The sequence below is a fragment of the Panicum virgatum genome, chromosome 8N (genome assembly GCF_016808335.1).
Source record: "Panicum virgatum strain AP13 chromosome 8N, P.virgatum_v5, whole genome shotgun sequence".
NCBI classification, from domain to species: Eukaryota; Viridiplantae; Streptophyta; class Magnoliopsida; order Poales; family Poaceae; genus Panicum; species Panicum virgatum.
The window spans coordinates 3,084,689-3,099,366 of NC_053152.1; the positions used below are offsets into that span (position 1 = coordinate 3,084,689).

Here is a 14,678-nt window from a genome sequence, read left to right on the forward strand (position 1 = left end):
CGTAAACGAAATTCTCTGCAATACTCCGCCCATGAACGAACCCTGTCTGGTCAGCATCAATCAGCGCGGGAATAGCATGGCTCAGGTGATTAACCATCACCTTGGTAAAGAGTTTCATCGGACAGTTTTGGAGGGGAATCGGTCGGAAGGCATCGGCAATTCTAGCACTGTCTTTCTTCGGTAGAAGCACCAAGTGCGCTCTGTTCAGGCCGTCCAAATCCAATGAACCATCATAAAATTGTTCAAACAAGCGCAGGACACTTTCCCTCAAAGAAGGCCAGAATCTTTTGTAGAACGAGGGGCTAAAACCATCCGGACCAGGGCTACCATTCATGTCCATCGAGTACAGGGCACTGGTGATCTCCTCTAGAGAGAAAGGGCGAGAAAGGTCCATCCCGGACATCACTGTTGTCGGATAAAGTTTAGAGAGGCTGAACCTCCATTCCACCTCGCGTGCCTGACCAGGCAGGTTTGAGAAAAAATTGTGGAGAATCATTTCTTTGGCATAATGGGAGAGGAAGGAGTGCACATCATGTTCCAAGCAATGAATGAGATTTTTGCGTCTGCGGCTCGAAGCAGAAGTGTGGAAAAAACAAGAATTCTCGTCCCATTCAGTGGCGATCCTAATGTAGAATCGTTGACGCCAGAAAGTCAGGTGCTCATTGTTAATTGCTTGGACATTTTGAGCAGCAAGGCGACGGAGGGTTGCCTCACTAGCGTGTAGAGGGCGAGTTTCTTCTAGAAGGTCCAGAGCCTGCACAAGGGCCCGGGTGTCATGTTCACGCTGATCAAGCGGCCTAAGGCGGCGCGACCACCTACGGCAAGCGCGGCGACAGGCTTTCAGCTGCTGGGTGAAGGTGTAGGTGTTCTAGCACACATGTTGTTCCAGGACCGTGGTGATCAGCGCAGGGAAGTTGGGGTGCTGGAGCCAGGAGTTTTCAAAATGAAAGCAAGAGCTGCGTGGGATCTTGGTGGAAGCGGTCACCCACAGAGGAACATGGTCCGAGGCAAAGCGAGCTCTGGAGGAGAGGGAACTGTTAGGGAAAGCGGCATCCCAGTCCGTGTTAACGAAGCCCTGATCCAGGCGAACCAGAGTCGGGTTCTCATGTCGATTGCTCCAAGTGTAGGCACGATCCACCAAAGGCAGCTCGAGGAGTGCTAACTCGTTTATGCAGGAGTTGAAGGAATCGGCTTCAGAGTAGTTGAACACGTCGGAATTCTTATCTTCCGGAGAACGTGTGAGGTTAAAGTCTCCGATGATGATCCAGGGTCCGGAGATGGAGGTGGCAAGAGCAGCAAGTTCCGAGAGGAACACCTATTTCTCAGCACTGGTCGTCGGTGCATATACATTCGTGAGGTTCAGGCAAGTGCCGTCAGCGTTGAGATGGACAGAAACAGTGACGGAGAAGTAGCGCTCAATGGTTCCGGTGACAGAGCAGACGGAATAGTCCCAAGCGGTTAAAATCCCACCAGAAGCTCCATTAGAGGGCAGAGCAGAGTAGGAAGACAAGCGAGCAGGGAGGAACATTTACCGTTTCAACGTTGTCAAGAGAGGGAGCTTCGTTTCCTGAATGCAAGCAAAGGTGGGTCTGGTTTCTATGAACTCAGCAAGAACGTCGTCACAGCGGCTAGTCTGGCCGAGACCCCTGACGTTCCAAGAGAAGAAGGAGATGCATTGTTCAACATAACACACGAGAGCACACCGAGAAACACATAACGAACATAACATTAAGCACGGTACAACTTGCAGGTGTACAAGGGACGCCGGCCACCGCTAACCGGGACAACAACCACAACGACTCACTAAGCCCCCGAACACAGACATGGGGGAGGGCATTTGCGAGGAACAGCCATCGCCATGCAGAGCGACCAACTAAACTACGACCAAGCCCCACCCGGCTACAGGTAATGGGAGGGGCAAGAGCGGGCCAAAGACAGGCCGGCAACACACACACACACACACACACACACACACACACACACTACAGATACAACCAGCGTACAACAACATCAAGCAGGAAGGGCCACCTCGTCATCCAGATCAGAGAGGTGAGCGACGCCGCAGAGGCGCCCCAAGTGACGCAGCTTGGCCGCAGGGATCCTTGCCGGGGGAGGGCCCAGAATGCCAAAATCCGCAATGGCAGACCTCATGCACGCCGAAGCTTTGCCCAAGTCAAGCTGTGCCTCCTTGACGCGAGTGGCCTTGGTCGTGGCGTCGATGTAGAATGGGATCTCCTTGGCCGCCAGCCTCCTGCTGCGGCGAATCTTGGAGGCGCTGTCCGCGGCGCGCTTACGGCGCACACGCCTGCGACGGACACTCACCTCGTGTTCTTCTTCCTCCAGGAGCTCGCAGAGAGTGGGCACACCAGAACGCGGTTGGCGGCGAGTCGACGCCGCCTGCTCGATGTCACTGGAGACCAGCGATGGAGCAGGAGTGCGCGGGTGGTCCGGTGTGGGCAGCTCCTGGATCACCAACGTGGGAACCGCAGCAAGTGACATAGCACGTTGGAGAGTAGAGAAGGCCCCAGCCACCCAAGTCCGCATAGGGACCGAGGGTTACAGCAAGCTGCCAAGTGCCCGGCAAGCCCCCGATGGCCGAGAGGCCGCAGAGGGAGCAGAACGTGACGACGACGCGCGGGACCGCGAGCCAGGGGGCACGCCGCGCCCTGGGTGGCGAGGGCTAGAACCCCCACCATGAAGGTCGCCGTCGACGGAGCCATCGGAGAAGTCGTGGTCGCCAGGCAGTGGGGCACCGAGGATGTGCGGCCAGCGCCCCACCACACGGACATTAGCGATACCAGAGATCTCGCCCCAAAGGTTGTGCACCAGCAGCTTGGGCTTGATCTTGCGCCGATCACTGACCAACACAAGGACACAGACGACGGAGTAGTCGGCGATGCCCGAGCCGCAGTGGTTCGTCACCTCCCTCAAGCTGCTCTTGGCCACACAGCACACCTGGCCCAGAGCCTGTAACACCGTGCGGATCCCGCCCTCCGACCAGTGCTCGGGGGGGCGGGGAGTTCGTGGCAGCAAGCTCCACCAGGTCCTTATAAGGGACCTCGACACGGAAGTCAGCCTCCTCATGCCGGACGAGTCGGAGCTGGTGCCCGGCCATGTTGATGGGGCCGCGCTGCATGGCCACCTCCCTGAAGAATTGGTGGCCCAAGACCACCATCATGGTGCCGTGGGAAGAAGCAGCCAGCCTGACAGGGGGTTGCCACCGCGCCGTTCAAGGGCACGCCGGATGAAGAGCCCTGGATCAGCGCAGGCAGGCTTGACGAAGGCATAGGCCAAGCGACGGCTTGACTCCATGTCCACGCAGGGCATGTGGACCTCAGCGATGTCATCCCCGTCGCAGGAGATATCTTGTGGGGTAGCAGCATGGCGTGGGATGAAGGGGGTAGCGGAGCGCCAGGGTCTATGGTGTGCAGCGGCTGCAGGGGTGGCGTGAAAGGCGGGGGTGGCGAAGAGAACGGCAGGAGGGCCATCGCGCCCGTGGCGAGCTGGAGGGGATCGGGAGCGCTGTCAAGAGGGAGGGTGTGGGGGGTGGAGCGCAGGAGCCTCCCAACCATCTGTCGACTGTAGGCGAGAGCCAAGCCCCGCGCTCAGCGGACGACGACCGCGCAGCGTGGCTCGGCGGCGAGCCGGTCTCGCCCCTTGACGGCGAACGCCCAGCACTCCACGCCCAGAGCGAGCGCGGGAACGAGCCCGCCATCGAGCAGGAGAAGCTTCGGTGGCCGTAGCGCAAGCACGATCGGCAGCGTACCGGCTCGCGGCATGCTGCAACAAGGTGATCAGAGGCTAAGCACTGAAAGCACTAGGTTTGGGGAGGTGCAAGGGATCGAGCACGGCGAAACTTATGCCCATCGGTGCATTTTATAGGCGCAGGAGCGGTAGAGAGGAGGACACGGAGGTAAGGGGCCGCGGCTCCCGGGCAGGGTGTAACGAATATGGCCCCATATTAGGCCATTTCGAGTGATTTTGGTGATCGAGTAACAACGCAATCAATGGGACTAATGTGTTTATCAAATGTATCTCATCAGGTCCCTAGAATGAAGTAAAAAGCCCTAGCAAAGCAAAACACAAAGAAAGAACTCAAAGAAACGCTGAATTGGATGAGTTCTGCAAAAAACAGTGGGTTCGGATAATCCGACGACCCTAGGGTCGAACTATCCGAGCAAAGAAGCCGGATGATCTGACGTAGTGAGAAGAGCGTCGGACTAAGGCTCGGAGCATCCTTCAGAGAAGATATTTTGGTGATCGAGCCGTTCCCTTCATGACCGGATGATCCGACGGTGCGTCGGACTAATGACGTCAGCATAGGAGGTCCAGAAGGAGTAAAAGTCTGAGGGATCGGATGATCCGACGGGTGTCGGAAGGACGTCGGACAAATAGGTCGGACTAATGACGTCAGCAGGAAGGTTTGAACTGTAACGGCTACAGGACTGCTGCCAGTGGGATTGGATGATTCGACGCTATGGTCTTAGTAACGTCAGATTATCCGACGCTTTATGCAGGAAAAAGAACAACGGCTCTACAACGGCTAGTTCGCTTGGATGGCTATATATATATATGGGTTCCCCCAGTCATTTGAAGTTTGCTGGAGTTTAGAAAAGTCTCACACACGTCCTCAACATCTCCAAGCCAATCAAAGAGCTTAAGTGATCACATTCTTAGGTTTAGCACTTGCTTAGTGAGTGATAGTGCTAGGTTAGCTCCGTAGTGAGTGAAAGGCAAGGTTGTATGCCTTGTGAGCTGGTTCTTGAGTGAACCAAAGTGTATCTTGGTGAGCCGGCCATCCTTGGGGTCTTGGTGACTCGCCGGCACGTCTTCGACCCTCCGGCTTGGTGTGGAGCGGCGACGACAAGCTTTGTGCGGGGGACGTGGAGACCCCCTTCCTTAGTGGAACCCGGGATCAAGATGACCGTGGACTTAGTCTTCTCGGAAGAGACTTGATTGCCGAGAAGTAATACTCTTTGTGAGTGCTTCAACAACGTGGATATAGGTGTGCCTTTGTTGCTAACCGAACCACGGGATAAATCCTCGTGTCACAAGAGTTTGTGTTCTCTCATCTCTCTTTAAGCTTCCGCATTTACTCTTTGCAATCTTTGTTTGCCTTTACTTTCATAGAGTAGAATTTTGATAGGAAAGGCTATAGGTTGCATAACTCTTTTGGGATGAGGGTTTCACACTAGATAAACTGTCAGACCCGGGGCAGCGGGACTGCTCATAGTGTAATGGGCCTCATGTGGTAGCCCAAGGACCTATTTGTAAATCTTATACTCGCCAGGGGGCCGGAAGAAAATTGCCACCCCTCCCCTCCTATATATATAGTGTTGGAAATATGCCCTAGAGACAATCATATTTCCTTGTATTCATGATTAATAAAGTGTTCCTTGAATATCAATGGATGACAACTTGTATTGATTAATGCTTATGTGAAGTATTTGTGAAACTCTTTACTTGTATGAATATTCTAAAGTGTTCCTAGTCGGAGTTCATGTGAGGACGCACATGAATATTAGACTAGCACGTGTATTAGTTGATTGACTATGTTTCACAAGTCATGGACATAGAGATGTCAAACTAATAATGTGGGCTCATGTGAGACATGAGACTGAACTGATCCAACACGACATGATGACTTCTCATTACACAATATGTACGCTGTGTCCTAAGACCTGAGATCGTTGTATGTACTCAAGATATGAACCGACTTACTTAGAAGCCATCAAACGCTACACCATAACTGGGTAGTTATAAAGGTGGCTTTCGGGTCTGTCAAGAAGCATGCTGTGAGACATAGTCGGTCAAAATGAGATTTGCCCCTCTCTACAAGAGAGATATCTCTGGGCCCCTCGAGTGATTCGGATCAAGAAATGCATGGCCATGCTAGGGTTAAGAGTTAACCAGTGATTCCGAATCACATGATCGAGAAAGAGTGGTCGGCTTCAAGCTAGACCAAATATCGTGAGGCAAAGGAAAGAACATGTATAAGATTGTGACGGGTCGATAGATATGATTCGCGCGTGCATAGGAGTTGACACATCTTGCTAGAGACCGCTATCAACTATTGGCGAGTAGGAGTACTCAGCCATGTCTATTCACGTGTGAGCCCATAAGGTCACACACTTAAGGGCCATAAGCCTAATGAGGATGAGATCCAAATTAGAATGGGCTTTGATGCACTAATGGGCCTCGAGAGGCCCATAGAGTTGGACCCTTGGTGGGGCCAAGGCAGCCCACCTAGGGCGCGCCCAAGGTGGGGCCCATTAAGGCCCACCTGAGGGGCGCCCACCAGGCCTATATAAGCAAGGGGAGGGGGCGCCATACCTCTAACACTAGTCCCCTTGCTGGCCGCCGCCCTCTCTTCCGTGCATCAAGCCCTAGTTGTTCTCGCGAATCTAGCAATCCGGGGTGCGATGCTTCTTCCCGTACGTGTGGACTTCGTGGAGGTGCTGCACTTGCTGCACAAGGACGAGCCGTTTGTGACATGGTTCACACAATTGCACTGCCCGCTTCCATCTGCACCACATCGACGCGATACAGAAGTTCCGCAACCGCGCGTCTAGTGGTAATCTCGTGATCTATAACTGCAGTAATCCTGGTTTATGCGGTTCAAAAATTTTGTTTTTGCTACCCCATATTTTTACATATAGATGACCGTAGGGGTCAAGGGGCTCTATCTCCCCCAAAATGAGCAGTTCTCTCTCTTGAGTTGTGCTCACCTGCTCTGATTTTGTGTGCCTTCGGTGCCTTCTCCCTCTCTCGGCTGCTTGGAGGATTTCGATCCCCAACAGTTTGGCGCCCACCGTGTTTCTGGCACGAAATTAAATCCCATGGTTATACCACACGAAGCCGAGCTCCCTAACCCTTTGTTGATACAAAGCCTGCTGAACCAGGGTTCACCAAACCGGTGGGAACCGGACCGGTTCCCACCGGTTTGGGCCGGTATCAAACCGGCCCAAATTCAAAATTCAAATTTGAATTTTAAAAAATGAAAAATTTCCAAAAAAAAATCCTAAAAATACTTCAAGGTGCGACGATTCTAATGGTGTCAAATTTTCTCAAAAATTCGTTCATTTAGTATAGTTTGCGGGGATTTGAAGTTAAACAAAAAAACGTGCATATAAAAATATACAAATACAATGTTAAAGTAGTACAAAAGAGGGTTAGAGGGTTCATTTAGGCTAAAATATGTTATACAAATATTTATTTAGTATATTTTGCGGGCATTTGAATTTAAACCAAAAAAGGAAAAAATTTGAATTTGGCCGGTTACCAGTTAAACCGACCGGTAAACCGGTCAAATCGGCCGGTAAGCCGGTTGGAACCGATTGAACATACAATTTTGAATTTGATTTTGAATTTGACCGATTTCCACCGGTTTCCGGTCAAACCGGTCCAGTAAACCACTACCGGACCGTGCTGGTTTTGACCGGACCGGTCGGTTTATTTAACCCTGTGCTGAACCAACCTCGGACTGTGCATCTTAGCTTCGTCGCGCGCCGAAGGCGGCTTCACCAACGGCTCCCGGCCACCACCTTCGGCCCGACCGGCTTCGGCTCCCCAGCATCATTCTGCTCCAGCTCCACCTTCGGCTTGGCTTCGGCCCACCGGCATCATTCTGCTCTGGCCTCCGGCTCCACCTTCGGCCCGACTGGCTTCGGCTTCAGCTCCCCGGTATCAGCTCGGCTCCACTTCGGTCACCTTTCGGCCTAGCGAGGACCGGCTTCGGCACAACCCACCTATACCTTTGGCCCAGCGCTCCCGCTCGACCCAAAGGCAAACTCAGTTTCGCAAAAATCTACGGCGGGCGAACACCATCGGAGGTAAGGCGCTAACCATCGCAGCTACAACATTTAGTTGACACACATTGCTGTCTATTTTATCAATATTTAAATCCGAAAAGCAGCGCCACGGTGCACGCGAAGTGGTTAATTTTGCTAGCTGTTGCACGTGTTTCCTTCCTCTGTTGAGCTAAAAAATATGTTAATTTAAAGTGCACAGAAAAGCTTTTCATACCTACTTAATAAAGGCGCATATATTTCTATATGTCCATGTTCCTCGGAAATTAGCACCCACAGAAGTATGTTTTTAATTTTGCTTCTGTTCTAAGAAGTCTTCGGTGGTGACTAAGTCGATTTTTACCCTTCAGTGGCGATTTATTTTCACCTTCGGCAATGACCCAAAGGTCGGCCTTTCTTGAGTCTTGACCCAAAATAACAGGCCCATTCGCTTATTCATTCATCTAATACTGCAAATGTTATTTTTGGCATTTCTTGACCTGTGTCTTCGACGAGTGTTATCCTGGTCAACAAAAATAGCGCTATCCTATCTTACTTTTCGATGTCAAATAGATTGTGCTTTGCAAATTTTACTCTTCATTTTATGAGTACTAACACCATATGTAAATTAGTTGCTTACCCCCTTTGCTCGGAGTGGACCTTCGGTCTATATTAAATAGGGCTGCAGCACCCTCAATAACACAACTTTCGTAGTCACCACTTCGGTCATCATTGTTATTGAATTTCAGCATTTGCAAGATTATTGAGCTTTTGCTGATTATGGGCTTCGGCATTTCTATATTATGGACTTCGACATTTCTGTAATTATGGGACTTCGGTCAATTCACAAAGGATCTATATAAATTATGTTTACTCTTCGGGTTCCAGGAATTTTTGGACTTTCATCTATCGGTAAAGTAAACTCTCATCTCCTAGAAACAAAGCACTTGCAGCGTCGAAGTTGTATCTATTTTGAAGCACTACTGTTATCTTAAATGCATGAATATGCTGCTTGCACATTTACCGAAGAGTTAGTTTTTCATATATATATATATATATATATATATATATATATATATATATATATATATATATATATATATATGGATTTATCTAACTCTTTTTGGTGCCGAAGAGACTATATTGCTACCTTTCGGTTCTCAGCGCTGAAGCGACCTACCCCTCCTGTTCGAAAAGGGTGTTGTCATCAGCGGAGGGGCTGAAATGCCCTTAATAAGTGGGCACAGTCCGTCCTCACTTTTATGGCAATGACGACCAGTACCCTGCTTAATGTCTTACGATTTACCCTTCGTAGTGCATTGCTTAATTACATGCTTATCCTAACCCCTTTCATTTGAAAGGATACTATTTATCTGTTGTGCAAGATTTTTGCCAAGGTAAGAGACTCTATTTTGCCCTTGTGATTGCTTACTTTGATCGTGTTTTACATGCTGTCTACATCGCTTGAGTTACCGTGCACCGTAGGCGCACTTCCTCACATCTATGCAAGATATTGCCTTCGGGATATGGGATTTCACCCCGAAACCAAAAACAGTCTTATATGGAGATTCGGTCAACTAAGCCTTATGAAAGATTCTCCTTCGAGCTATTGGTTTTCATCCTGAAGCGAATAACACTGTATATGGGGCTTCGACAATCTATGTTTTATGCAAGATTCTCCTTCGGGGTATTGATTTTCACCCCGAAGCGAATAACACTCTATATGGGGGCTTCGGCAATCAATGTTTTATGCAAGATCCTCCTTCGGGTTATTGGTCTTCACCCCGAAGCAAATACGGTTATATATGGAAATGACTATACCTTGGTCTTACGGAATTTTATTTGGCCTTCGATACTGATTGGCCCCTGGATAAAGAATGAGCGTCCAAATGGACAAGGGTGCACCGAAGCGTTTATCCCTCTTCATCTTAGTGAAGAGGGAGTCATCGGTCATTGGTGCGTAGCAAGCAAGAATGCTTGAAAGAAGCAAGCACGGGCCGCAAAAGCTGAGTGGCCCTGCACCCCTTAGCTTCACTTCACATACTTTAATGTTTTGCCACGCGCAATCGGGTTGGCCCTTGTTGTTAGGCCAACCCTTCGTTTTTTGCTCTTTGCAATTGCATTCATTCAATCATTCATTCATCTCATACTACAATCTTTGCATCATGTTGCATTGCATTGCATTGCAGCGGGGAGCCAAAGATGCTTACGCTGATATGGAAAGTCCTATCGCGCGAAAACCGAAGGCTAGGGATTACCTATGCGAGCTAAAGAGTCGAAGGTCTCCTAAGAGAAGTCCTTTCGTGCGAATAATCATACCGTCCAGTGTGTGAGTGTGATCATTATTTAACCTAGTGCTTGCTTGGAACGACAGATCATTTAAACCCGACAGTAACGGGAGCATGTATCTGTATGGAATCATAATATATAATGCCTCTTCAGTCTGTTCATAAGCTATTAGATCAGTTTGTGATAAAGCCTGTGAAAGGGCTCATGATGTTCTGAGTTACTATCCCATGCAGCAACCACGACTTCATGGAAGCCCGGGAACTTGGTCCAGAAATTTTCGAACTTGAAGGAACGTGGCCGACGCGGTCCACTTTGATTAGAGAGGAGAAGTGGGCAATGATCTGATAGGGAGGTGGACAAAGCGTGGAGCACATGCGTGTCGAATACAGCATCCCACTCCGCGTTGCGGAAGACACGATCCAACTTTGCCAAGGTGGGGTTTCGCCTCTCATTGATCCAAGTGAATTTCCGGTTTTGTAAACTGATTTCTCTAAGCTCACACTCCTCAAGGGCGTCACGAAAATTGTCCCATTAGCCTACGATTGAAGTTGCGGTTATTCTTGTCGCTCGCCTTGTAGATCATGTTAAAGTCACCTAGGATTAGCCATTGTATCCCCCCACTGGTTTGGCATTGGTAAGCTCCTGGAGGAAAGCTTGTTTCCTTGTGTACCTTGAAGGACCATAAACAGCAGTGAGGAGGAAGGCATGTGAAGTTTCTCACCGTCGCGGAGATAAGGAATTCATGAATGGCAATGTCCCTCAGGTCAACATAGTTGTCATTCCACAGCAACAAGATTCCTCCTCGCGTCCCGCTCAGTCCGGCAGCAGGCTTGTATGCAAAATTGTTAAGGCGATGCCCTCCCAGATAAGAAGATAAGAAGCTGTGAACTGATCGATGGTATTCAGCTTTGTTTCCTGAAGACAAGCAACGGGACAGAGTGTTGCAGCTAGCAATTCGTGAACAGCATCATGACGTGCAGGCTGATTCAAACCTCTAACATTCCAGCACAAAATGTCAATCTTTGGCGAAGTCATTTTGAAACATGCAGAGGCACACAGTAGGCAGGCACGCCCAAACAGGCGTGATCATCGCAGAGCAACAGCACCAGAAGAGACGGAGTGACCAGATGTAGAGTCGGAAGATGCGCCGACGAGTTTGCGCTTTAAATGACAGGCAACAGGCTGGGCGGGGCAGCCGGAGTTTGATAGTGCAGTGATATCGCTGAACAAGCAGATGAAAGCTAAACATGAAGTAAAAGTGGATAGCTCGATCGGACATTGTGGCGGGTGCTTCGCTTCTGACACCAGGCCGCTGTCGGCAGCGCTCCATCAGGACTCAACTTTTATTGGTACGTGACAGAAAGATTACCACACAAGAAAAATCAATTGCACTTATTGTTTGCTATGACTATAGTAATGGACACAACATTTGTGGCTATGCCAAAAAAAGAAAGAACATTTCTTTTTGGACGCAGAGATGGCAACATTAGCAAAGTGAGATCATGGAGATCCACCGACCACCACCAATCCACCAGGAGCAGTGAAAAACATGACTCCTGCGGTCCTGCCTAAACCTTCAGATAATGCATGTCACCTTCATGGAATCATGGGCACCAACAACCCATTACCAATATAATGTAAAACATTTGAATCCGGCACTGAGCTGGTAAAAATGGAGATCACTACAAAATGTTCTAATACCAAACACAGTTGAAGGCTTGAAGCTCAAAGTTCCACACGTTGATAGTTTCATTTTCCTCTCTACCAACCCAAGAACACTGCTCACCAATTGTAGCTTATATAAGCATGACCACGCCATGCACACTGCAGAGTGCAAACCCAAGTGATCTGCCAGAATGGCACAAATAAAAACTTCCACGCATGCGGAAGCCCTCGTCAGGGTGGCATACGTGGTGGCGCTCGCCATCGCGCTGCTCTCGCCGTGCTGCGTGGCATCGTCGAGATCACTGCTGGTCTCCACCTCCTTCGCCGATGCACCGGAAGGCAGCCAAGCCGCCGCCCTGGCGACGGCGGTGCCAGAGCCGCCGGCTGTGGATGCAATCCTGCCGGTGGGGACGCCGGAGTCGTCGGCCCCTGCCGCCGTGTCTCCGTCGCCGGCGGTGCTAGAGCCGCCGGCTGCAGATACAGCCCCGCGGCTGCAACCGCCGGAGCCGGCCCCAGTCGCCGCCGCGCCGCCGCCGTTGATGGCCCACCACGGCCAGCACGGGAAGAGCAAGCACGGCGACCACGACAAGGCGCCGTCACCCAAGTCGAAGAAGCACCGCCCCAAGGCGCCGCCAAAGCACCACGGCCACCACGCCCCTCCTCCGGAGCCGGACGTCCCGCCGCCCGGGGAGCCACCGGCCGCTCCGGCGCCCGGCAGCCCGCACGGCCAGAGCCCGCCGTGGCCGCGCCCGCCGGGCACCGGGCAGTGGCCGCCGCTGCCGCCGTTCCCGTCCCACCCGCCTCCCGTCCCCGCGGGGCCGTGGCCGCACAACTCGGGGAGCAACCCGTGGCCGCCGCTGCCTCCGTTCCCGTTCCACCCGCCGCCGTTCCCGGCATGGCCGCACCCCGGCCCGGGCGGCAAGTGGCCACCGCTGCCCCCGTTCCCGTTCCACCCGCCGCCGGTCCCGGCGTGGCCGCACCCGGGGCCGGGGAGCAAGTGGCCGCCGCTGTTGCCGTTCCCGTTCCACCCGCCGCCGCTCCCAGCGTGGCCATCATGGCCGCACCCGGGCAACCCGTGGACGCCCGCCCCGCCGTCCCTGCACGGCACCGGCGGCGGCCCCGCGACGGCGGCGCAGCAGGACCCCAAGAACTGATGCGCGTGTGCGCGCCTTTTGCCTCGAAGCTTGGGATCTTCGATGACCGCTAGCTGCAACAACTCCAGATAACCACTCTGTTCTGCTGTTGTGCTTCAGCACCGGCTAACGGTAATTTCGTCTCACAACATTGTAGTATCAGCCTCCAGCACCAACCAGCCAACAGTAATTTTCTCACAATATTTCAGCACCAGCCAGCAAAACAGGGTGAACATTAGTGGATGAGTTAATCAGTAGGAGAGATCGATCGGTCGATCGGTGTTGATTTGGGTTGTGTTTCCTTTAGTAGCACAAGTACTGTAGACAATTTTGACTACAATTAGGGTACCAAATAAAAGCAGTTTACAAAATTAGCTCCACAATTCTTACGCTACTTCGCGAAACGAATTTAATGAGGTCTTTGATCATACGATTAGAGGTTGGTTACTGTAGCACTACTGTAGCCAATCATCGACTAATTGTTATTATTAAATTTGTCGCAAAAAATTATATCCATTTATGAAAAGATTTTATAAATAAATTTTGTTTAGTACTCCATACATACAAAATTCTTTTTATAGCGCCAGTAGCACAAGGGAACTAAACGGACCCTGGTCAGGCGGCTCAAGACTCAAGGAGTCAATCACGATTGTACAAATAAAATCACGCTGACAGGTTCGGCGATGTTTAACCTGTTTAGTTCGCGAAAATTGTTGGATTTGGATACTGTAGCACTTTCGTTGTTATTTAGCAATTAATATCCAATTATGAACTAATTAAGTTTAAAAGATTTGTCTCGTCATTTACAGTTGAACTGTGTAATTAGTTATTTTTTTCAACTGCATTTAATACTTCATGCATATGTTCAAAGATTTGATGTGATGTGTACTGTAGAAAAATTTTTGGGAACTAAACGGTGCCGATCATCTGTCCAAAAATTTTTGAAAAAGAATCTTGGTAATTTAGAATACTAGGTGAAGTTGATTTACAAAATTTTTTACACAGATGGATTGTAAATCGCGAGACGAATCTAATGAGCTTATTTAATCCATAATTTGCACAAATTATGGATTAAATAAGCTCATTAGATTCGTCTCGCGATTTACAATCCATCGGTGCAAAAAAGTTTTATAAATAGATTTCATTTAGTACTTTATACATGTGTCCAAACATTCGATGTGATGTTTTTGGTCAAAAATTTAGGATCTAAACAGTTATGCTGGCTGGCTTAATCACTTGTGTTTTGCCTGCGATTATGGGCCTGTTTAGGACCGCGTTAGCGTCGCTTATGAGCCGAATACGCAGAATAATCCCGGCGAACGGCCTGCGACAAATGCGCGTACGCCAGCCGCCAGCAACGCAAAACGCCGAGAAATGAACTACGTGTGCGAGAATCGCAGAAGCGGCCTCGGAGCTGCATTGGGGTTATACGCATCGCGATTTTTACGCCCGCGGTCCCAAACAGGCCCTATACGTAGAAGAACTCATCACTCTGCAGGAAACAGAGGTGCGTCCTGTACAGTTCCGTAATGGGCCGAGGTTCGGCTATTGGGCTGGGCTGGGCTGCACTCTACTGCCGTCTTCTATTTCTAATTTTCTATAGTATTTGAACAGCCAAAAACCCCAGCTCCACGTCAAGGCCAAACCTAGTCAATTGTGTACCACACCCACATGCCACTGTACGTCACCGCAAAAGTCCTAGTGCTTTTACTCCCGTATCCAGCAAGATTTGATCTTCTACTGTGTACTGGAGAAAAAAAAGAATACTAAGATTTACAGTGCCTTTGTTTGGTTCCCGGTCACT

At 50.3% G+C, this 14,678-nt stretch overlaps 1 protein-coding gene across 1 annotated transcript; it reads left to right on the plus strand.

Moving 5' to 3' along the window:
- The first annotated feature begins 11,797 nt into the window (after nt 1-11,797).
- LOC120686861 (vegetative cell wall protein gp1-like) lies at nt 11,798-13,268 on the plus strand. Its single transcript, XM_039969055.1, has one exon. It carries the CDS (start codon nt 11,933-11,935, stop codon nt 12,893-12,895), a length of 963 nt encoding a protein of 320 aa, XP_039824989.1. The 5' UTR covers nt 11,798-11,932; the 3' UTR covers nt 12,896-13,268.
- The last annotated feature ends 1,410 nt before the right edge of the window (nt 13,269-14,678 follow it).